This window comes from Excalfactoria chinensis, chromosome 5 (genome assembly GCF_039878825.1).
Source record: "Excalfactoria chinensis isolate bCotChi1 chromosome 5, bCotChi1.hap2, whole genome shotgun sequence".
NCBI classification, from domain to species: Eukaryota; Metazoa; Chordata; class Aves; order Galliformes; family Phasianidae; genus Excalfactoria; species Excalfactoria chinensis.
This window is the reverse complement of record NC_092829.1, coordinates 41,962,433-41,986,516: the sequence shown is the minus strand read 5'-3', so window position 1 is coordinate 41,986,516 and position 24,084 is coordinate 41,962,433. Positions and strand designations below refer to the sequence as shown.

At 50.7% G+C, this 24,084-nt stretch overlaps 1 protein-coding gene and 1 long non-coding RNA gene across 2 annotated transcripts; one reads left to right on the top strand and one right to left on the bottom strand.

The window, feature by feature from the left end:
- Window positions 1-1,697: 1,697 nt before the first annotated feature.
- On the bottom strand, window positions 1,698-17,931 carry IGF2 (insulin like growth factor 2). The gene is made up of 4 exons (XM_072338870.1): window positions 17,382-17,931; window positions 11,675-11,837; window positions 5,089-5,255; window positions 1,698-4,347 (listed from the first exon to the last, which is right to left on the bottom strand). The coding sequence occupies exons 1-4, from the start codon at window positions 17,481-17,483 to the stop codon at window positions 4,105-4,107; spliced, it is 675 nt and encodes a 224-aa protein (XP_072194971.1). The 5' UTR covers window positions 17,484-17,931; the 3' UTR covers window positions 1,698-4,104.
- On the top strand, window positions 17,426-23,436 carry LOC140253357 (uncharacterized). The gene is made up of 3 exons (XR_011903833.1): window positions 17,426-17,565; window positions 23,009-23,179; window positions 23,275-23,436. It is a non-coding gene; the product is annotated as an uncharacterized lncRNA (long non-coding RNA).
- Window positions 23,437-24,084: the final 648 nt, after the last annotated feature.

The window sequence follows — 24,084 nt, the reverse complement described above, 5'->3', positions numbered from 1 at the left end:
ACCTTGAAAAGGCTGTGGCCACATCCCTGCAGCAGGCTGCACACTCCCTCCTTTCCTCTATCCCACTGAGGATCTCATGGCAAAAATGCCCTCTGAGGTGATGCCTTATGCAAAAGTCCTTTGCCCTTTGCCTTCTGCAGAACTCAACAATAGCACTGAGATCAAGGGAGTGATTTTTTCCTGGGGCACTGATCACCATTACAGATTTCTCTGTTGACGTACTTCTTTGCTTCTCCATCCTTGTGTATGTCAGAAGAGCACAAGAAGTCGCTGGATGGGACCAGCTGGAGGTTTTTGGGTGTACAGACTCACTCCAAGCTGTGGAAATGCCCCCCAAGGATTTCCAAGCGATGTCTGTGATTTATTTATGGACCTGTAGTGGAAATTTGCAGGCAACAGAAGTAACTCGAGGAACTTCAGAAGAAACAAAGGTCCCATCACAGCCGGTCTCACCCACTCAAGGGACTTTGCTGGACAAGAGCAGGCTCAGAGCTTCCTGGGGCTGCTTGGATCTACCCTTGTAAGTCAGTGTGCTCTTCGCTGAGCCAGAGGGCACATTTTAAACAGTTTCCCAGTTTTCCAAACAATGAGCCCAGATTTATCACTCTGCTCTGGCCTCATGGCAGTTGGGGTGGAAAACAGCCACTTTCTGATATGCAGCGACAGATGTACTCCCAGTCCTTGCCAGCATCCCTGGCCTCACTACCCAAACCTCAGTGTGTTTCTGTGCATTTGTCCCACTGATGCAACCACCACAAGCACCAGGATGAAGAAGGTGTCAAGGTTGATGGCATCCCAGGAAGGAAGAGAGCTCAGTGCACCTGTGTAAGTGCCAAATTCCCTGACTCATTTCATTTTGCATAATAGAGGGAATTTTGAGTGCTTTGTTCAAAGCTGAGGACACTTCCAGCAGCATCAATGCAGTGCTTGGAAATGGCATTGGCATCCTTATGGAGCTCCCAGCCCCAGTTGTTTGCTCGCTGTGGAAGCAGGCAAGAGATGTGGCTGGAATTTCAACTGTTTTTAAGCCAACTCCGAATGTCCCCCATGACCAAGATTTATGCGGGGGGGGGAAGGGGGGGAGGGAGAGGGGAGGGGGAGTGGAGGGAAGAGGGGGAAGCAGCATAAATGGAACAAATACACCAAACAAAACTTCCATTAGCAGCCACCAGAAGCTGCAATCAGGTCAGTCCTCACCCCACAGAAGGACATCTGTTCCTGCAAAAAAACCTGAAGGTCAGTGACAGGTGCTGGGGTGGGGACAGGAACAGACCCAAACTTTTTACACCTGCAATGAATTGGAAAGGACTTGAGATTAAAGTCCCCTGTTGTTTGGTGTGGCCTCATCCCCACCCAACTCCAACCCCAAGAGCAAAAATAAACCAAAACTAAAAGAAAAAGTCAGGCTTTATATTCTGGATGAATATTTATTTGCTTAACAGATTTTCTTCTTCTTTTTTTTTTTTTTTTTTTTTTTTTTTTTTTTTTTTGGTACAAAGCATCCAGGAAAGCTTTTTACTTCTCTTTTTAAAAAATAAAAATTAGGTTTCTCTTAAAAAAAGACACATAGAAAGGAAGAAAAAAAAAACCCAAAAAGCTCAATTATTTTCAATCGTTGCTTTTGTTCTGCCTTCCCACCCCTCCCTCTTCCCTTCCCCCCTTCTCCCCCCCCCCCCCCCCTTTAATTTGGACCAATTTTCATTCTTTTCCATATATATTTAATAAAATAAATAAAAGATTTTCTTTGTTGTGTATTGCAGTGCCATTTTTTTTTTTTAAACAAAGGCTTCATGGCTCAACATTGCAAGGTAATAACAAACAAAATGATTATACATTAAAATCCTCCCTCTCTCGAGACTCCCCTAGCCCTCCCCTCAAAACCACGAAATAGAATACAATTCAAGTAGTCTTTTTTTTTTGTTTGTTTGTTTTAAATGTATGGATATATAAGACAAAGTAAGTACAGAACTGGTTAACAGAGTGTCCCCATTTTATTAGCAAGTGAGAGTATATCATAGGGAGATGTAATTGATTCCCCCCTTTTTATGGTTCCTAGACAGATAATATATATTATTTTAAAAACCAACCTATTTTACAGCCCTCTGCCCGCCTCTCCAACCCATCTGCTCATTGAGTCCTGAGCCTCAAGCAAGAGACTTGCCTTTTCCCTGCCTGTGAATCTATCCCAGCCATCAGGCAGAAGGAGGCCACCACACTGATGGAGGTCACCAGGCTGGCAAAGGCCACCGTGATGAAAGAAGCCATCCATGTTGATGAAGACCATCCATGTTCATGATGGCCATCCATGCTGACAGAGGCCATCCATCATCCTGACTGAGGCCATCACACTGATTGAGGAAATCATGTTGATGGAAGCCACCATGTTGACGGAGACCGTCCATCATGCTGACCAAGGCCATCACACTGGTTGAGGTAACCATGCTGATGGAAGTCACCATGCTGACTGGAGCCATCGCACTGGTGGAGGCCACTATGCCAGGGGAGGACGCTTGCCCCACGGTGGGGAGAGGGTCCCCATCATTCCAAAGGGACATCCTCCACAGCCTTGGGCATGGGGCAAGGGGAGGAGGGCAGGGGGTTCTGCAAGAAGGACGCAAGGGGCAAGAGAAGGAAAAGGAGACGGAGGGACAGGGGGCTGGCACTTCCGCACAGCGAGCAAGCCGTCGGGGTTGAGAAAATGGAGAAGCTGATCTTCACCAGGGTCCACGCAGAAGCAGAGCCTGGAGTTGTAACCAGCAATACCTTCGCCATTCAGAACGGTTTGTATCTAGAACAGTTCCCTTTTAGTCTAAATCGTCTTGTTTTTTGTTTTTTGTTCTTTTCTTAAAAAAAAAAAAAGAAAAGAAAAAGAAAAAAAAAAAAAAAAGAATGCGTGTAGATGTATTTCTGTGTGTGCGTGCATCTGTGTACATGAGTGACAGCCAACTAGCTCATATGGTCATGACCAAGCTATATTTCAGAAGAGAAAAGAAACACATTTATCACACTTTTCCTAAAACGAAAAGCTAAAATTTCAAGTTCAGTATTCGCTATCTTGTCCTTCCCTCCCCACCCTCCCTTGCTATTTCTGGGTTTTTTCCCTTCCAACTTACTTTAGCACCATAACACATTTTAAACATTACAATCCCTCTTCAGATACTACACAAAATGTCCCATAAAAATAGTGCTTTTTTGCCAAAAAAGTTATATAATATATTATATATATAAATCAACTAAATCCGTGGCAAATGTGCAATGCAGACGCCTCCTCCATTTAAAGTGAGCATCAGCTCACTTCTTTTTTTTCCCCCCCCCTTTCCTTTTTCTTCTCTCTCTCTCTCTCTCTTCCTCTCTTTCTCCCGTCAGCGATGGTTTCAAAAAGGTGCAAGTCGATTTGGAATCTTGTAATTAAGCACACACACAAAAAATGCAGATGGATCTCCTCGGAACTTCATCTCAGTTACATTTTCTTTTTAAAGGTGCAAAAAAAAAAAAAAAAAAAAAAAGTTATAAAAATAAGAAAAGTTACCAACGAAAAAGAAAGAAAGAAAAAAAAAAAAAAAGAAGTTGGGTGGGAATGAGGCAAAAAAGTTACATCCCTCAACATTTCTCCCCATTTGTTTTTGCTTTTCACTTTATTGTCAAGAAAGACATGGAATGGACTCTTCTTCTTGAGAGGAAAAAAAAAAAAAACACACAAAAAAAAAAACTTAAAAGAAAAGTTAACTTCATATCCTTTTTCCCTCTTGCTCTTTCTTTTGTCTTCTAGTGTTGGCACTGGGGATGTCACACAGCGCCCGGCAGCAAAAAGTTCAAGTGCCCAACAGTCCCTTCGTAAGTACAAGGCTTGAAAAATACTGGGTGCGTGAGGGAAACAAAACAGGCCTGGGAAACAAAACAACCCTCCCCCCCACCCCAAAAGGAGGACGCTGCACACAGCTGCTGCCATCCCCTCCTTGCTTGTGTCAGTTGTTTGGTTGGGGCCGGAGCAGCGTGATGGTGCCTGCCGCCCCGCTCCTCGGCTCGGGGACGGAGGGGCTCAGGGGGGCCGAGTCTCGCCAGTCTCTCCCCAGGAGATCATAAATCGAGCCGGCCGGTCACAGTTCATTCCTGGGGGCCGGTCGCTTCAGGGGATGCCCGCGGCTCCGGGGGCCGCTGGCTGGGCAAGGAGATGAGGGGACGATGCATCGCCCTGGCTTCCTCGGCTGCTTGCAGCCCCTCTGCCTGCCACCGGTACCGGCGGGCTCGCAGGATGCCAGGCACTTCCCGCTGCAGCCGCTGCGAGCTCTTCTTCTGCCACACATTGTACTTGGAGTACTTGGCGTGAGATGGCTTCTGGAAGCTCTCCTGGTGAAGGGAGAACAACACAGTGTCAACACAAGGTGGGTTACCAACACTGCCCTGGGGCTTCCTCTACCCATTGCTGGTTGCCCATGTTACAGGTTCTATTGAGTCTGCAGCACAAGGAGGTTGTGGACAGAGAAGGGCCACAAGAATTATTAGCAAGCTGGAACACCTCTCCTATGGGGAAAGGTGGGGAGACTTGAGGTTGTTGAGCCTGGAAAAGGTCCCAGGGAGACCTTGCTGCAGCTTTGTAGTATATGCTAAAGCTGGAGAAAAGCTTTTTACCAGGACCTGTAGGGACAGGCCAAGGGGCAATGGTTTTATGCTGAAGGAAGCTGCACATAAGGAGGAACTTTTCCACAGCAAGGTGGCAAGATGCTTGGGACAGGCTGTCCAGAGGAGCTCTGTGTTCCTGCTCTCTGAAGGCATTCAAGACCAGGCTGGATGGGCCTTTGGGCAACCTGATCTAAGAGTGGGATCTATCCCTGCCCATGGCAGAGGGATGGACTAGATAATCACTAGGGGGCCCTTCCAACTCAAACCGTTCTATGATTCAATGGTTAGAAGTTTGTTTTCTGCAATTTCTTTGACTCCTCAACAGCTATAAACACTTCAAGGCTCTGCACGCTGCCTTGACCGCAGAAGCAGCAGATCATAGAGCCAGCAGCATTCCTTCCCCACTGATGGCTTCCCTTTTCTCCTCTTTCTTGCTTCAGGTAGCTAGCAGTCTGAGTGCAGCCCTACCTTGTTGAGGGCTGGGAGACCCGTGAGGGAGGTGGCGGAGAGGTCACGCTCTGACTTGACGGACTTGGCACAGTAGGTTTCCAGCAGAGCCAGGTCGCAGCTCCGAAAGCAGCACTCCTCCACAATGCCACGATTGATCCTCCTGTTATTTCGTCCCACTGGTCTACCTGTAGGGGTAGAGTCCTGAGCATTAGCCATCAATGTAAACCATAGCTTTGTCACCCTTTACCCGTTGCTTTGATGGCGTGTCTCCTGCAGTGACTACAGACTGCTGGGTCCCAAGCTGGCACCTCCATAGCCTCATGATCATTGTATTTCAAAACTAGCAGCACTTCTCCCAAAACACTCATCTCCTTCAACATATGCCTGCAAAATGCCTGAGTTTCCCATGATGACTTTCCTAGACAAACGCTCTCAATGCTAACGGGGCTCCTGGTGTGTGCACGACACTAATTAAAGGCACTTTCTATTGCTGTAATTTACTCCCTTCCTATTGCTCCTTAGCAAGCCCAGCGCGGGCGGCAGTCCGGATGCAGACGCCGCACCGATTACCACAAATGTCTGCGATGTTGATCCTGGCAAGAGAGTTTTATTAGAAAGAAGCAGCGCGGCACTGCGGCTGCCAACCTCCCTCTGCCGTGTTGACGCTTGGGCAGGTGAAGCGAACCAACGCGGCTAAATTTTACCAGATGGGACAGTTCGTAGACAGCTGCAGAAAGAATACAGGCCCATGACGGCATGCCAAGAATAGCTATTAAACTTAATCTTTTAATAAGGGTTCCTCTCCCGTTTCTTCCTGCAGAAGGATGCAAAAACCAGTGTCCAGTGCAGCAACAACCAAGCGCATCCCATGTCAGTATTTAAGTATAGACAAAACACTCCAGAAGGAAAGCTCAGATCAGCTTCATTTTGTTCCTTCCCCTCTTGAAAGAAAATAAACGGGTACATTTGGATTTTGGGTTCAAAACAAAAGTGGTTGGGAACAGCAACTTCCAAAATGTGTAACAGTCCCAAACCAGACAGTTTTCTCTGGGCCTTCATACACAGTGCCAAGGCAAAGAGCTGAAGAGGAGAGAACCAGTGCCCACACTGGAGCAGAGGCCAGGATCAGTGGGGTTGCAAACAAGACCCAGTACCACAGACCAGCTGAGGGAATGCTTCCTTGACCCTGTGTACAACCCATGATCCCTCCATGTGCTCCACATGAAGGCACTCAAGACTTTCAGGCTTTGGCTTGCAAGGTGTTGACTGATTTCCTCATGGGGAACTCCATCCGGATGGCCACCCAAAGTGCCCCAGGACAAGATGCAAAGCCAAAACATTTTCTGCATGTGCAGTGCAGCCCCATGTGTGCAATGCAAGCACGCATGTGCAGTACAGCCCTATGTGTATAGCACCAGCATGCAGAATACCCTGTGACCTTACCTCAACACACTTTGCAAAAGCAAAGGCCCTGGCAGCACAGCACCTGCTATCTGTCAAACTCAGCCCTCGCTCCATTTGCAGTGAGCCCTCTGCTCTGCTCTGGAGCATCACCACCCTGTACTGAGGTCACAAAAGCAAACACAGTATCGGGTGCATCGCAATAAAGCAACTGACTCATACTGTGCAGCCCACCCTTGGCAGTCATTTAAATGCTTGATTTTCCACATTCTTCCCCATTCCACTTCTCATTTTGGCAATTATCTCTCCTTTTTCTTTTTTTTATTTTATTTTTAACTCTTCATTTTTACTTCTCTGGAAAACTTTCAGATGCAACCTTTAGCCAGCTAGATAGGAAGGTGAGAAGGATGGTTCAATCTCAGCAAAGGCTCAATGATGGAAGCACTGCTGGGAGTGCTTCTGTTTTTCTATCCTTAAAATGCTCATTGCCAGCAAGCATGCTAAGTTGGGCCGTCCCTTGCAATGCAGGTGGGTGACTTGGGTGCCCACTGCCATACACGTGACTCCAGGGCAGGCAATCTGGGTGGCAGTGTATAGAAGAGAGGGGGGAAGGTAGACAACCTGAGGCTATTTGCATGTATTCTTCACATATGTATGCCCACCGTAGATGTCATTGCAGGGGAGTTGGACTAGATGACTCTTAAGGTTCCCTTCCAGCTCAAATAATTCTATGATTCTATATATATGCTGTATGTATATGATACATATGCATCAAAACCAATGCAACCACCCCACACCAAGGGCACTGTTTGAGAGAACCAGCCCTGGGCTATTGGCAACCCTTGCTTTGCCCACCCATGGATGTGTCCCTTGCCCTTCAGCAGTGCCCTTGCTCTGTTGCATAAAGTCCTTACATGCCATTCCCCTTGCTGGCACAGCTGCCAGCATCCCTGCAAGGCCCTGGGGGGGCACATCTCCCATTACATAATAGTCCGTACCCATCGAGCCAAATGCCAACCCCATCCTCTATGGGAACACTGCTGCAAAGGAAAAAAACAGACAAACATAACAAACAGGGATTTGGCCTCAGAAAGCACCTGGAGATAATAACCCAGGGGAAAAGATGCCAGCATATTTCTAGTTAACAGTGATATCGCTGCTGACCTGGATTGGGGAAAGGGTTTTGTTCCATAGCACAATTTATGCACTGACTAAAGGTTGAATTCCTTGGCTTTCACCCACCAGCAGCATCTCACTTGAGCATCACTGCCAAAGCCAGGACATGGCAAAACAGGGGGTGAAGCATTTCTCCTCCTCTGCTCCCCATCCACTTCCCATTTCTGCCATTACTGCCTTCCCCGAAGACATCGTGCTTCCTCCTGGCCTTCTCAGGGGGCTTGGGAAGCAGATGTGCTCATTGAAAAACTGTGCTCCACCAAAAAACTCTGCCTGCTGGTGCCCTTTGGCATCACACTATCCTGATGGAGGCACCAAGCATCCTGGTGGGAACTGGTGAGCACTCCAATAGGGATGGTCAAGCATCCTGACGGGACTTGCTGAGCATCCTAGCAGTGCTCCTGGGACACCCCAGGGGTGGGGGCACCCAGTGGGATAGGAGGGTCCCTGGATTGTGGTACCAAGGCATGTCCTCACCTTCAGTTCCCCTCTCCTCCGGTCCGTCAGGCGGCAAGCCGTGTGGAAGGGGACTTTGGGTGCAAACAGTCCCCACACCCCTGACGCAGGAATGTCGGGAGCAACAAGGGGGCCTTTGTGCAGTGCCGTCCCCGTCCCAGTGCCCCCAGCCTGGCCCTCCCCTAGCCCCGGCACTGCGCTTTCCCCCCTGCTTTTTCCTAGTATTATTCGGAGGAGCGGCGGCACGCAAGAATGTGCCCCGTCAGCATAAGCAGCCGCAAAGAGCTAAATTCTTATCAGCTGTTGGAAAGGAGGAAACAGGAGCTGTTGTTTACAGAGAAGTCGGACGCCTCTCCCCCCACAGCCCCTTCTCCCTTCCCTGCCGATGGTTCATGACAACAAATTTGCCGCTGGGACTTCCTCTTGCCCTTTTTTTTATCTTTTTTTTTTTTTTCCTATTTCTCTTTTCCATGCTCAGCATCCATCCCCATGGCTGTGCCATAGGTCAAAATCACCTTGCCAGCACCTGCAAACCTTTTAAGACATCCATGGGGATTGCTGCAGAAAAGGGAGAGCAATGCAGTGCCTGCAGCTGAGGGCTCCAGCCTCCTTGGAGCTTTTCCTTTGCAGCCCCAGTGCTTGGTGGCTGCGGGTCTCAGGTGCAACTGGGGATGTGGCAAGGGCTTGCCATGGGAGCAGTGGCACTCATCCACAAGGGTGTGCCATGCAAAGTGTTGTCTCTTTCACAAACAAGTCACATAAAACAGCTACCTCAAGACTTAAAGGAGGTCTAAGTAGTGAAAGCCTTACAGTGGGGTGCCAATAGAGATGAAACACCCACCATTATGGGATCTGGTAGGCAGTTTCAACATACTGAGCCCCAAGCATCAGCCGTCATGTTATTTTCAAGGGCACCTGGCAGCTGGGTTCATGCTCTGTGCTAATGGACAGACAGGCATCTCCATCATCACGGTGCACCCTCCTCAGTCTACTCTGTGTACTTCCCCACCCTGGAACACCAGGGGTGCAAAACACTGCAGACACACTGCATCCAAATGCAAACTGCTGCATCTTGGGATAGGGAAGCTACACCTTAGCTTAAATCACTGCTGCAGCAGAAAAACAGTGGCAGATTTGCATGCCATTTCTGTTTTTCTCAGGATCACCAAGCATCTGCTTGAAGCAAGCCCTCTCCAACATGCAAAGCCACCTATACTTGTGAGACAAGGCCATCAAAGACATCTACCACATGTATGAAACACACTGTTCGCACAGGTTTGTCCTCAGGTAGCACTTCTCATGCCAACAGCAGGTAGAGAATTGGTCAGGACAATCCCAGCCTCAGTTTTAAATACATAAACCAGGACTGTGAAACATAAATATGCCCTATAGAGTCTGTGCAGTGGGGATGACATTTGCCAGGAGAGGTCAGGAGTGATGATTAATATGGGCAGAAGAATTAATGTCTTCATTGGACCAACTGATGGAGCTAGAGGGAAGAAAGAGGTGGGCTGGGGATGACCAAGACCTTCATCGAGTAGAGCCAGTAACAAATGTACATTCACTGCAGCCTTGATGGATGCTGAAGAGATGAAGATATGGGACTGGGAGGGTCTCCTTCATCCCCTGGTGCTTGAACTTTCCAGAAACATTTAACAAGAAGAAGGAAGGAGGCAGGTGAAAAAAGAAGAGCAAGACTCCCTTTGTGAGCACCAGACTGGTCATTTGGCGCAAAGCTATGTTTCTGCCTTCAAAAGTGTTTTTATTTTGGACTGAGAGGATGGGTTATTCGAGGTGAAAGGAGGTCAGTTTGTCTGTAAAACAAAAGCCCCATTCCCTTTCATCCCCAGAGAGGGGGAGGAAAGAAGAGAAGCAAGGGGGAGGGAGGTGGATGCTCCTCTACAGTGAGAGGAAGAGGGAGCTCCTCTATAGAGAGAGTGGGATGGGAGCTTGCCATGGATATGGAAGGCAAAACCCAGTCCCCTCACCCCATTGTGGCTTAGTAGTAGGAGAAAAGTGGTTGATGAGGAGAGGAAGGACAGTTATAGTGCAAACCCCTAGCTGGGCTCAGAGATGAAGGAACTGTGTTCCCAGAAACATTACATCACCAGAACAAAACCATCACCTGCAGGGCCTGACTAGAAGGAAAGCCACCTGCAATGCCACCACCTGTGGGAAGTGACAGGCTGAAGCCCAGTGGTAGCTGAACCATGCAGCCTGTCCCTGCACAGCCTATGGATGGAGTAACCTTCAGCCAACTGCAGTCCAGTCTGGTTAGGTATAGGGTTGTAGTGGAAATGTGAAGTCAAGCCAAGAAGCAATGATGGAGCACCTGGTAGGAAGGCAGGGCCAACCCAGGGGAGCTCAGGTGCATGCAATGTATCTGAGTGACTGGAAGTGGTGAAGCCAGGATCCACCCCTTCTCAGACCTCATTTAAGGGCTGGCAGTGGAGGTAAGAGGATCTTGCTGGAGATCCCTGTCTACCTGAGTCTCTCTGAAGGTAAGCAGATTCTTTATTTCAGTGTCTATGTCTGTTGCATTTGAGCAAGTTCTTACTTGTTGCAGCCTAGGACCTTACTATTCTGCTGTCATTGCTTCTCTTTTCATTGTGTTACAAGGGTCTTCATCAAAGCTTGCAGCATCTTGCTCCCTGTAAATGCTAGATTGGGAATAGAGGGAGTATGGCTCTCAAAGATCACTACATTAAAAAGTAACTCACTACATTACTCAAGAGTGATTGTATATTACTGTAATGTAAGTTTCTCCAAAGCAGAGGCAATGATGCCAGGTGCAGCTGCTACCTGCATTGTTTTCCCTGCTGCTTTGCCTTGCATCTTTCCTGTAGTATATCATGGAGTTCAGTCAACAATGGGTTGCAGGACATGGGCTCTTGCCTCTCCCATGCAAGGAGAAAACTGTAACATCACCACCAGAAGGCATCACACCTAAGGCATCCTCATCTGTTGATGTATTACAAACATCCATCACCTTACTCTTCCTCATCTACCAGTTGAGCTCCTGTGCTCTTAATACCTGTGGTCCAAGCCTCAAAAACACTCAAGGAAAGCATGTTTCAGGCAACACCCCCAAGGACCCCTGGACTCTGTGGACAACAGCAACACTGCAGATTTGGCACTGGCTATGCTGTTTAGAAGGTCAGACATCAGTGTCATCAGCAAGTAGTCAGGAGGCTACCTGGGAGAGAGGTGGGAACAGCTCAAAACCAGTGAATGTATCCAAGCAGAGCCTGCCTGGGTTTAAGAACAAGCCAGAATCCCAGCTCAGTGGAAATCCTCATTATTTTGAAGACCTACCCCCCATCAGCAGTGTACCAACCACTTATCACCAATGCCCAGCCATATCTGAGCATGGAACAGAGGAGTCAGCTTTCCCATTGGACCATCCTTCAGCTCATCACTCTTCTCGCTCCTCTTCTCACCATGTGCAATATCCCCTTAAAAAGCACTGGGGTGGAGAACTCATCCTTCCCATCCCAACCCAGTTCCACATGCATCATCTTGGCATAGCATGAGGTGGGTACTGAGCATCCTATAAGTACATAGCACTTACTGAAGTAGAAGCCCCTGTCCCCGCAGACGAACTGCAGCGTGTCCACCAGCTCCCCACCACAGAGGGTCTCTGCCGTGCCATATGCCGCAGCTGAATCCAATGCATAGGCCAGGAAGGCCAGCAGTAGCAGCAGCATCTGCCTGGCTGCACACATCCTCTGCACCTGGGGAAAGAAGCAGGGTGTTAGATGGAAGGCTGGCATGTCCTACCTGAGCACGTGCTTTCCCGAAGCTAAAATGAAGGAATTTTCTGCCTGCTTTTGGTGAAAGCTGGCTTTGGCTGGGAAAATATTGGCCTTCTCCCCGCGCACAGAGAAGGCACTGCTCAGGCAATCACAGAGCTGATTGCACAAGCTGTGTTTACTGGTGAGGACTGGAACCGGAAAGACACAACATAGAAGCAGAGTGGTCCATTGGGGTATCAGCGTGAGGATGCTACCACAGCACTGCATGATGCAACATCTGCATGCTGTCCCTCAGCGATGAGCGTCACTGCATTTATACAGCCAGATAACCACGGTGGCCAAGAGGACAGCAAAAAACTAAGAGGGGAATTGTATCAGAACTGCATTTACCCATACCAGCTGCTAAAACTCAAGTAGAGCATCCCCTTTCCCCACTGATGCTCAGCCAAGGCCCTGGGTTTCACCTCCCATTTTCATCACCATAGCATCTGAGCAACTCGAGAATAATATCAGTTAATGAATATTACCTCACCCCCACGGGATGCTCAGAGATGGAGCTGAAGCCCGGGATAGATTAAATGACTCACCCAAGGTCACAGGGGAAGTCTGCAGCACAGCCAGGAAATTAGCCCAGCTCCCCTGGGGCCCTGCCAGCAATAAAGCCACCCTTGCCACCAAATGCTGTGAGCACAGGACTCCAGTAGTGTCAGAATGAAGCCAAGGTCCCAAGTCTTAAGCCTTTCCAAAGTAGTGGAGACTGTCATCACAGCACCAACTGCACTGCTTGAGTCATGGCAGCATCAGCAACACAATCCTCTCCCAAAAAGCCTGTGTTTATCCCATGCTGGTTTTGTTCTTTTTCTATCTTTCTTTTTCCTTTATTTTCATGTATGTGTGATGCCCAGACTACTCTCTGCCCCCCAGCTAGGCACTGTGGGGATGTGCCTGGACTCCACCACCTCATCTCCTCCCCCTTTCTAGCAATGCCCCTGCTATGGTGAGGATTCGTTGGGGTGCATCATCTGCAGCAGGACTGCTGTGGCCCCAGCACCCCCTAGCTCAAGCTTTTTGTAAGCAGGGTGATATCTGATGCCGAGGAGACCTGATATGTTCTGCTTCTTTGCAGAACACCAACTACTGCAAAACTTGTGCTGCAGGTGCAAGCCTTGCCTGCCTCCAGCTCTTACTGGTTGTCCAAGCCTTAAATGCCAACCAAGAAGCCCTCCTCTTGCTATCAATGTGGGACGAAGCCATGAGGATAGTGATGGACCCAGTGCTGACACCACACTGAAGAAGACCTGTCATAAGCCCTTCCTTCGCAGTTCAACTATTGGGTACTCAGTGCTGTGCCTCCACAGCCCCCTTGGGGCAAGAGTGTGAAGCCCTCTGAGCCTTGCATGCGCATACATCTTCCATCACAATGGCTTATGCTCCGTCCAGCATCAGGAGTCAAAGCCTTTTGAGCCTTCATATTTATTGCAAAGCCTTTCCCATGCAACGGGTAATGGAAACAGTGTGGTGCTGGAGTTCTGAAGGATAAGGTCCCTGCAACGCTAAAAGGGATGCTACATCAATCCAAGTTTCACCCTTGTAAGTTGAATCTGTCATACTGACTGCCATCCCTCAGTAAGTGCACAGAGGGATGTCATGCATCTCTGCATACACTTTCAACCAGGACAGCAAACAAGGAGACTCCTGTTCTTCCCCTTGTCCACAGTGGCATGTCTGGGACCAGAAAACTGCCCTGGACATGCAGTGATACACCCACTGTGCTCTTTGTGTTTGGGCACCTCTCTGCAGCCCTGTGACAGGTCACACCAGTGGTGACACAGCTATGGAGAGGGTTCCCTTGGAGCAGCACCAGTGTGACGGGAGCGAGCCCAAAGCAGATCTGCAGTGGAACTGCCCTCCTGCCTGAAGCTGCCTGAAGGATTTGCTTTGCTTCACTATCTGCTGGAGAGGTGACTGTGGTCCAGCTGCTGGGGAGTCAGAAGCCAAGAGGCCACAGTGTGCTCAAAAGGCCCAGTTGCCAAATCTCAGAGGAAGGCTCAGGCATCCCTCACATCCAGGCTTGTGCTGAGCCAAACAAACCACAGTGCCTCTCTCTTGGGCAACATCTCCCAAAAAACGGATACTGAACCTCCTGTCTGACCTAATTCCTCCTTCAGTCTGGCCTTCGTTACAATTTAATATGAACAGAACAATGTAGGAGGGAATTGACAGATGGCCCAGTCTGCAAAATTTGGACAGTAAAAATAAAAAATCTTGCTCTTTGTGGAGCATCTAAAATGGCAAAAAGTTTTCAGTCCAAACCCAATGGTGTGTGCAGGGCCGGGGGAAAAGCAACACTTTGCATCTTATCTTCCATTGCCCTTCCAAAAAAGCAGGAAGATTGGACGTCTTTCTGCTGCAGAAGATGCCCAACGCTTGTGCAGGAAGCAACACCCGCAGCCAGAGCATCTCCATCCTAGCATGCAGCTGGAGACACAGCATCCCTCGCATACTGAAATGTGTGCACGGGGCCATACAGGTTTTGCCTGCAAATGTGAGATGGAGCATTTACTGCTGTGAGTGGATAGGGGATGCGATGCACGGCATAGACATCCCTCAGAGAGCATGGTGCTGAGCTGGATTAGGGCACAGCTCTCGAAAGGCAGGAAGCAGGCATCACCATGTCACACCAAGTCCCTCAGCTCTGCCCACGGGCACAGTGATGCCCTCAAGAGCCAAAGAGCAAGGGCCAGCATGGAGAGGGAGGTGCCTTGGCAGGCAGAAAGCAGCTGGGGCAGCTGGGGTGGAGGAGCTGCCCATGGTACCCAAGGGAGAGGAGCCCATGTGCTGTGTCTAAGTCTGGAGCATCCCAGGTCCCTCTTGCTGCCTCAGCCATGTGCACCTGACCTTTCCCAAATCCTTATGCCTGGAGCCCCCAGGCTGCAAAACTTCTTTCTAAAAGAAAGGGTATAATCCCAGCCTGAAAGAGGCAAAACTTTCAACCGCTGAGGCAGATAAAACCCACCTAGGCTGGAGCGTTTTGCTGCTCAGCTTTTATCACTGGGATTGAAAAAATAAATAATAAATTAAAAAACCCCACACAACTCACCATTCTTGGCACCTGGCTCGTATGACACTTATATGGCTGAGGTTGGCAATGCCGCCTCTATTTTTAGCCCTTGCTTTTTTGTCTTCACGACTTGTCCCCATCAGCAGCCCCGTGCCGGGGGTCACCTTTCTGTGCCCGTGCCCCATAGCCAGCAATGCCGGAGCTGCAGAAAAATCAGGCTCTGAAAGGTGAATGGGGTATTCAGTACCATTTACTCACCCCGCTGGGGAGTATTGCACAAATGTTGGTATGCGGCCCAGAAACGTTTGATTTATGGCATGAAAAAAAGGAAATGCAATCTTGCTTAACTCTTCTAAAGACAGCTGGCAGGACCCAGGGAAGGGATTTAAGTCCATTTTAGTAGCCTCACTTAACTTCTTTCTTTATTGTTCCTCTCTCCTTTCTGCCTCCACGTCGAAAACCTGGAGCGTATCAGGGAAAGTTAACAGCAAGTTAAGCTGTTAAATCAGAAATTGTGGTGACTGGAGTTTACTGGCAACTGATATTCCCACAACACGTTGAACTTGCTTTATGTCTTGGCACAGACAACTTAACCCTTTTGGAGCCACACCGTGGCCCCCACACAGATTCCTTCCCCCATCCCTCCTGATCCCCTCATTCTGCATCTCCCTGCCCCGATATCCCCAACAGCCTCAAAAAGCAGAGCCAAGCTGGAGAGGAGCGGGAGGTCAGCTCCGGGACACAGGCGGGATAGGGTGGGCCACTTCCAGCACTCATATGCGATTCTGGAGCTGCACCAGCACCTCAGTCCCTCTAAAAATAAGACCTCACCTGCTGTGTTTGCTTTATTTAAAAAAAGAAAAGATGTACAGAAGTGCTTTTCCTTGTGAGGCCAGCTCCAAAGCCTATAGGAATCAATGGAAAGCCACGCACCGACACCTCCGAGCGTCTCAGTGAAAGCGGCAGCCCCATGGGCAGGCTGCAAAAAGGATCACCTGTCAGAAAGGGCCCCGGGACACACACGCAGCCGCCTTCAGGCTCTCCAATTTCATGCGGCGGTGGGAGGGGACCCGCGGTGTCAAATCTTTTATCCCTTAATGAATTTTCACAGGAGCCGGGATAGCCCCTTTGAAAGGCTGAGTGAACTTGTGTGGGTGTCGACACCGCCAAGCGAGATTTACAGCTCTGACTCGTTCACCCCCACCGAAATTGTCAAGTTGGGTCCAAAACAGTTCAGCAGAGCTCAAATCAGAAGTGTCAGTCAGTTTTATTCCTCCAGATGTCCTTAGCAGAAAGTCACCCCTACAAAACCCATGACCCAGGCTCCTCAGCTCCGCTGTAAATCATGCTAGGAGGAGGAGAAACCAACCCAACACACTGAGCCCTACGGAGCGAAAGAAGAAACCGCACACGCAAACTGACAACAAATAAAAACAAAGAAAGCCAGGCCTGGGCCCTCCCAAGCTCAGCCCGGCATTGGGAATTGATCGTGGGTTTCCCATGGGAGGGTGGAAGGCAGCGCTGCTCTCCAGGTGCCCGCCCCAACCTGACTGTCACAGCGCACCACGGCCACATCTGCTGGTACGGTTGTGCGGAATCTGCGTTTCCTCGTGTGCCCCAATTCCCCACTGCTCAATGGAGTGCTAAATCCTTCCAAGTTGCTCTCTTAAAACAATTACTGTAGGGAAAAGCAATTGAGAGGAAAAAATAATAATAGTAAAAAAATAAAAAATCACACAAAGTCGAGGGCTCCATGCCAACCATTAACTCTCACTCCATTTTGGCTTCGCTCTCTTGTTTTTCCTCTCCGTATTTTTATCCCTCCGAGACCGAACGCACCGCGCTGTTTTTCGGAAGAGTTTAGCGATTCCCCCCGCTCTCGGAGCCGCGGAATGGCCCGTCCCTTCCCCGCGCCGCGCCGCCCCGTCTCCCCGCTTCCAAAATCGCGCAGCGCAGCGCCGGGGGGCCGCGCAGCGCCGCGACCTCGCATAGCCCCGGCCCCGCGGCCAGCCCAGCCCACGCACGATCGCGGCTGCCCGCACACGCGCGCTCCTGCCGGCCGCCCCCCACGCGGGACCGCCCCGCGCCGCCCCCCGCGAGCAGAGGGGCGCGCAAAGGGCGCGCAGCGCTCCCGCCGCCATCGTCCCCCCGCCAGGTGCGCGGCGTCCGCGGGCCCGCGCTCCAAACAACCCAAGCGACGGGGAGGACGCGAGCAAGCGCACCCTCGGGGCTGCCCCGCACCCCCGCAGCGCGGCTCGCAAGTCGGCGGCGGGCAGCGCGGCGCGGGCCGGCTCTCGGGGTCCCTCTAGCGACACGCGTGGGGACGGCGGGCGGGCGGGCGGCGGAGCCGGCGCGGCTCGGATCGGCTCGGCATGGCACGGCACCGGCATCGCGGCACCGCGCGGTGCTGCCCGGTTCGGCGCGGCGCTGCCCGGCGCGGCACGGCACGGCTCGGCGCTTACCTTGGCGCTGCCGCTGCCGCTCTCAACTTCTGTCGGCGGCGGGCCGGGGAGGAAGGCAGGCTGCCGGCAGCGCTCATCCGTGTGTGCCCCGGCGCTTGCCATGCTGCTGTCCGGCCCTGGCAGCGATCGCGGCTCTGGCTCGCCTTCCCCGCTCCCTGGCTCTCTCTCCTCGCTTTGCCTTTTGGTATGTCAAGTCCCTGCTTGATTTGGTCTGGAGGATGTTATTTTGTTACGATCAGGTATTTTGTTATTCTAGAGAGCAGGCGAGCGCTTTCCTTTTCTTTCTTTCTCCTTTTCTTTCTTTTTCTTTTTCCCTCCTTTTTTTCTTTTTCTTTTTTTTTTCTCTTTTTTTTTTTTTTTTTTTTTTCCTTCTGGTTTTCCCCCCTTTTCCTTTTTTTCCTCCTCTTTCTCTCCTCCTGCCTTGACTGCCCCTTGGGTGGCTCTCACTTTTTGGTTGTTGTGGTGTTTACTGACTGCGTCCCCTGGCTGGGGTGGAGGGGCCGGCTGCCTGCTGCCCGCTGCTCCCTGCTCCCGGCTGGCTGCCCCACGAGCGAGGAGACGGGCAAGGCGCTTTAGCTGCCCCCCTTTTATACCCCCCCAATGGGCATGCTCTGACTTCCCCAGCGAGCACCAGCCCGGCCACGCAGCCAATAATGTTGCAGAGCGATCCCTCCCTCTTTCTCCCTCCCTTCTTCGTAACCCTGCGAAGTCCAGCTCGGGGAGCGACGGGAAGTTTCAAGCCGCAGGCTTTCCCCGCCCGGGAGGGGGCTGTAGCCCACCCCTGCCGGCCGCTGGGTGGGCTGGGGGCCGCGCATCCTCCGACTCCCCCGGCAGGTGAGGGCGGGCGGCTGGGGGTTGAGTCCCCAACCCCTGCCCGAGGTGCTGCGCCGTCTCTCCCTACCCTCCAGGGAACCGAAACCGCTGTGGGGAGATCGGAAGCAGCGGGATCTGTCCGTACCAGCCCTGCTTTTGGGTCCCGCTCTGACCGCACGGAGGGCACAGGTGGCTTCTCTGTGCCGGCCCCACAACATCTGCATGGCAGTTGCAGGCATGCAGGGGTGCTGGAGCACAGCCCCCCAGGTTCACACCGGTGCCCTTCCCCGCGTTACACACCCCTGTGTTTGCAGATGCATGCCCCACTTTTTCGGCACACATCTCTAGGAATAGCATGGATGCCCATGCTGCGTGGGGACGTTTGGATTTGGCACCCCACAGCACCTCCTGACAGCAGCGTCTGCTCTCTGGGCTGCCCCTGCTACACACCAGCTTGTGCAAGCAATTGCTTTTAAGCCAAAAGGACTTTTCCAAGGCTTTGCCATGAAGCAGCGTGTGATCTGAATTCAACTCCCCCCGCGTTGCAGCCACCGCTCCACCACCAGAGCTGCACAGTGATCACACCGGGCTGCGTTGTGCACAGTTCACCTCCCCAAAACCTGCCCCGCTGGGTAGTGGCTGCCCCAGGGGCTGACTGCAAGGACCCTACTTGCTTTCCACCAGCAGCAAAGGCAAAGTCCTGGAGCACTCGCATCCTAGGCACCGCATGGGTGGCTGTCAGCTTGCAGGGATGCACAGCTCGAGTTGCAGCGCAAAGCGCGCACCCACCCACAGCAGGCAGGGGCAGAGCTGCCAGCGTTGCGCTGCGGGCTGCACATCGCAGGTAGTGCTCGCAGTAGGCAGTGGCACGAAGGGGTGAGGGCTCAGCAAATCTCACTGACATGCTGAGAAAACTCTTTTTAAAACTAAATGTTCATGTTTGTGCGGTGTTTTTGTGTTTTTGGTTTTTTTTCTTTTGAGAACAGAGAACTTGGTGCCTCTCTGAGCAGCTGGAATTGCCATAAACATGCCAAGGAAATTGTGAGGCTTGGGTAGGACCAATCCCTTCTTGTTGAGCTTTGGAGGTCCTCCCCTGCCCACCATCATTCTCTTCTGCAGGCTGTCCCTGGGTTGTGTCACTGCGCATTGTGCCCAGCAGACTCCCTGGTGTTGCGTGGTGAGCAGCCAGCACACCTGGGAGAGGAGCGTGATGCTGGGAAAGCACTTGTGTGCACAGCATGCTCCAGTGTGGGCATTAGATCTTAGCTCCTAGTGTGAAGAATTGGTCTGGCTGTCAAAGAGAAGGGCTCTTGAGAAGTCCCACTGGCATCTTCTCCACAAAGAGGCATCTTCATTGATGCCCACGTTTGGCTGTAGGAGCTTCTCTGAGATGCCCAGGACTTAGAACATCCATACCACGGGTCCTCGCTTTCTACTCATCTCCTTGAGGAAGATCAAGCACCTCTCCCCACTGCAAGCAAAACCCCATCAAAGGGAAGGACTCAGCCTTGGCAGGGGGCTGTAAGCCCCTGTTAATAGCTGAAGGAGTCGGCTCCCTTCCCTTCCCCCAGCCCAGCGCAAGGACCTCCTGAAAGGAGACAAAAGAAAGCTTGGAGGGGGTTAATCTCCCTGAGAAAAACAAGTGATTTTCCAGTAAACAACTGCAATAGCAAACAATGGGGGTGAAAAATAGCGATCATAAAAAAGTCCGCTCTGAGGGGGGAAGAGGTGACCCATTAAGAGAGGTGTCCCTCTGGCTGGGGGGACAAACAAGGCAGCCTTTCCGTGCAGCTTCGGCGGCAGCAGCAAAATGCACCCCACAAGTTGCCGACTTGGGTCTACTTGGGCTTGTGCCTTTTGATCTTTTAATTGCTTCTTAGTTATCCTTCAGTGCAAATAAATAGTGCATTGTGTCAAGAAAGAGGAGGGGGGCGGGGAAGGGAAGAAAGAGACACAAAAGAAAGAGCTGTCGCCCAGAAGAGAAAAGGAACAGGTTCTTTCCCCCACCTTTAAAGGAGTGAATATATCTGTATTTAGGGGGGTGAAGGGGGAGAAGGGGATGGGATTAGAAATCAAAGCGAAATAGGAGAGAAGAGCATTAAGCCTCGGGCATCCTTACAGTAGGAAGGAGAGAGGGAGGTGGTAAAACCCTCAGGGAGTTTATGCCGTGAGTTATGAGAGGATCCACGAGTGTAATATTGTTAAAGGTCAGCCCAAACCTAATTTAAACTAGGGATGTGTGACCTCCGCCCTTCATTTAATACAGTCATAAGGAACATTACACTGCAGATAGCTGGAACAATAGCTGCCTCCACCCCAAACTCCAGCCCCTGGCATTGCCTGACAGCAGGGCCTGAGCTGGAGGAGGACAAGGAGAGCCGAGGGCATGGCTGGACCTGCAGCAGAGAGAGGCAGAGATGGAGAAAGAAGGGAGGAACACAGCTTCCACCCCCAGCATCATAGGAAGCTTTTGGGTTCCACCTGAATCCATTGAGATGTCCAAGGGATGTCCATCTGCAAAGCCCCCAATAACACTGACCATCGGAGCCCACCCAAGCAGATCTGGGTGGCCACCTACACATTGTCAGGGGCCTCAAGCTATCCAGGGATGGAGGAAAGAACAGGAAAGCAGGGGCCAGGCCAGACCTTGCAAGCAGAGATGGGAGAGATCACCTAATCCCAGCTGAACCAAGGCACCCGCTGATGCTCTTTGGTTTATTTTCCAATGAGCAGGAAGGGGATTTCTTGACATTTGAGTCGCACTGTTGATGCTTGGTGCCTGCAGCATTATGAGAGTACCCCTATTTGTAAAGCACCTCATATTCACATTTGTCAGTGGTGAGGACAACTGGGAGAAACCAGGCTATGCTACTGATATCAGACCACAGGAGGGTGGGGATGGTTCCTGAGTTGGCATCTCCTGTCCTTGAAGACTAGCAGAAAATGTCATCACAAGACAGAATGGACGGTGATCAGGATGAGTCCTAAATGCAACCATTTAATGGCAGAGAAGTAATCTTAGTTGGCCCAGAGTGTTTTTCAGTGGCTTTAAGAAAGCGATACCTTTTGTTTTGTACAGCCCAGGAGATTGGCAATAACACAGTGTCCTTGTGTGCTGCTAAAATATATTGATCTTGGGGCAACTGGAACTGTTTTAACAGGAGAGATTCATTGGCGACAGGGGATGTGATATATGTAAGGTCCCTGCATGAAATTGAAGTCAAGGAACTTGGAGTGGGAGAAATAATTCACCTGGGGCCCATGGTCAGCAAGGAGCAAACAAGAGTAGATGCCAGGAGGGTCTGTTCAGGTCTCCTTGTGTCTGCTGCTGAGTTGTTATATGGGCAGGCTCATCTTTTTGGCATGTTCAGGGGGAAAAGAGACTCTTGGAGCAAATCCTGCCCTGTTCTGCTGATGCCTTGGGGCACTCGTTGTACTCGAGGGTTGCTAGTAGATGCACCCTAAGGACCTGGATGCTGCTGAACACTGCAGAACTGAAGTTCTTCAGAGGTATATTATTGCATTGTGCCAGAAGAATTTGTGACAGCAGTTAAAGGCATAGGTGTTTCCACCCCTGTTTATATGGAGGACAAACTTGCATTTCTTCAGAGTGGACAGACTTGGTATTTCTGTAGCATCTTTTAAAACTCAAGGCACTGTGTGTAGCATGTCCAAAGCTAGGAGGCTGAGGGCTGGGTGCACTAGAGGGTCAGGTCATCCCAGGGAGAGAGGAGACACATCTCTCTCTCCCCACCTTCTGTGGAAGGGAAAGCATCTCTTGGTTATCTGCCAGAGTGGGCACCTAAAAGGGATTTCTGAGAAGGGTGGGATAGGGTAGACAAGGAAGAATGCTTCCCCCCTCCTCTGTTTTCTTGTTGGTTGTTTTGGTTTTTTAGCAGAGGGAGCCTGGAAAGCTCCAAGTTTTGTCTGATTATTCATGTCAAAAATGTTCAACAAATACAGTAGCAGAAGGAGAATGGGTCTGTGGGTCTGTGCCTGCTAAGCACAGCTAAGCACATCACAATTTCCTGCTCCCCCCCCCTCCCCCCCCCCCCCCCCTTTTTTTTTTTAAGAAAACATTTCCATGGAAAGGCTCACAAGAATGTCATACGGAGGAAGAAGTACAAGCTCCTTGAAGAACCAATGAGAGCTCCAGCAGGCACAACTGGTTCTTCCAAGCTCCAGGAGATGAGACTGGCTCTTCACAACATTGTGCAAATACAGGGAATTATTCTGGAGCAAGTCCCTATGCTGTCCATGCACTGACTGTGCTTTGGTATGGGTCCTTAGATCTTCTCCTTGCCCCTCTGAAGCCTTCCAGCTCTGCCACCACCTCCTTCCCTCCCAACCAGTTCAGCTCATGAATTTCGGATGTGCTTTAAAGGTGCATACTTGCAGCTCCCCTTTACTTCTCAGAGAGTGATGCATCGTAGGGAATATATGTGGGGCCCTTATTGAGTGTGGAGAGGTGGAGTGATGCAGTTACATCTCTGTTGTGTAATTAATGACCTTGAAAAAAAAAAAACCCAGCCTGTTGGCTAAGCCCGAATACCTCTGAGGGGTTCAGGAATCCCAGCTATGTATCTTTCAGGCATTTCTTCCTCTCTCTTTTTTTTTTTTTTTTTTTTTTTTTCCTTTTTTTTCCCCTCACATTGCTGCTGTGCCTCAGTGTGGGTCTTTGTTTGCAGCTCGCATTGTCTTGGGGCAGAGCATTGGGTTGGGAGGTTCTCAGGGCCAGGGCTTCCCATATTGGGGATCCCCATGACCACCTCTGCTTGCCTTCCCCAACTAGGGTTGCCCCATCACTCTTTCAGGCCAAGGGGCTTTGTGATGGGAGAAATGGATTGCAGATGCAGTGAAGATCCCAGAAGAAGGAAGGGCATGGGACCATGATCCCATGGGCAGGTGGCTGTGCATACAGGGAAAAGGAGCAAGGAGGTTGTGCATGTTTCACATAACCCATGAACAGCATTCCTCTGCCACAGGTATGGGCAAGTCACTTATTTTCCCTGTGTTTTGCATCCTCATCCATCAGTTAGGTGTGAGAATACATCTTTTCCCTTTTGCCTTGCTTCCTTAGGGGCTGGGACCGACCTTGCTGGAACTGAGCCTACTGATACCTACAGCTGGAAGCAGTCACATGGGACTTTGCAGTAGGGTTCCCATTACAGGTAACATGGAGACACATGTCCCAAAACATATTGCCCATGCCAGGGGTGACAGGCACCCTCACAGGGAAGCAGAAGATGTGCACTGAATGGGGTAGGTGATTTGTTTTCTGGCTCAACCAAAATGTTCACAGTCATAACCCAGGAGGGGAGGCAACAGCTCTTGGCAAACAAATTTACACTAAGTGCACTTCCCTGGAAATGTTTATACTTATACTCTACCGCTGAGAAATGTGGCGATAGAGCAGCACGGCGCCGGCGGAGCAGAGGATGCTGTGTTGAGCCAGTTCCCAGGCAGGGTGGGCTTAGGGCAGAGGGAAAGGTGGTGGTGGTGTCACCATCCCCACCTAGCAGGGGATGTTCACCTCAGGACAGAGGAGTGAGGGACTGCAGTGCACCCCCTAAAGGTCAGAAATGTGTAGGGATGGTCTGGGGAGAGCTTCTGGGACATGATAACCATTGGTACCACGCATACTCAAAAGCCTCACCTCTACGGTCTCCTGCTGGCCATTTGAGCTTCAAGGAGTGGTCTGTAGATGGGGTTGGGATCTCCAGGTAGTATCATGGTACAAATAGGTATGGTGTGATCCTGTGTGATAGGGAAAGCTTTTTCATGGTGCTGGTTGCATTCCAGCATGGAGGAAAGGTCTGTGGACAGAAATGCAAGGGATTTGTAGATGTCCCAGTGCTCCTGGAGCAGGAGACTTTATAGGGTGCCTACC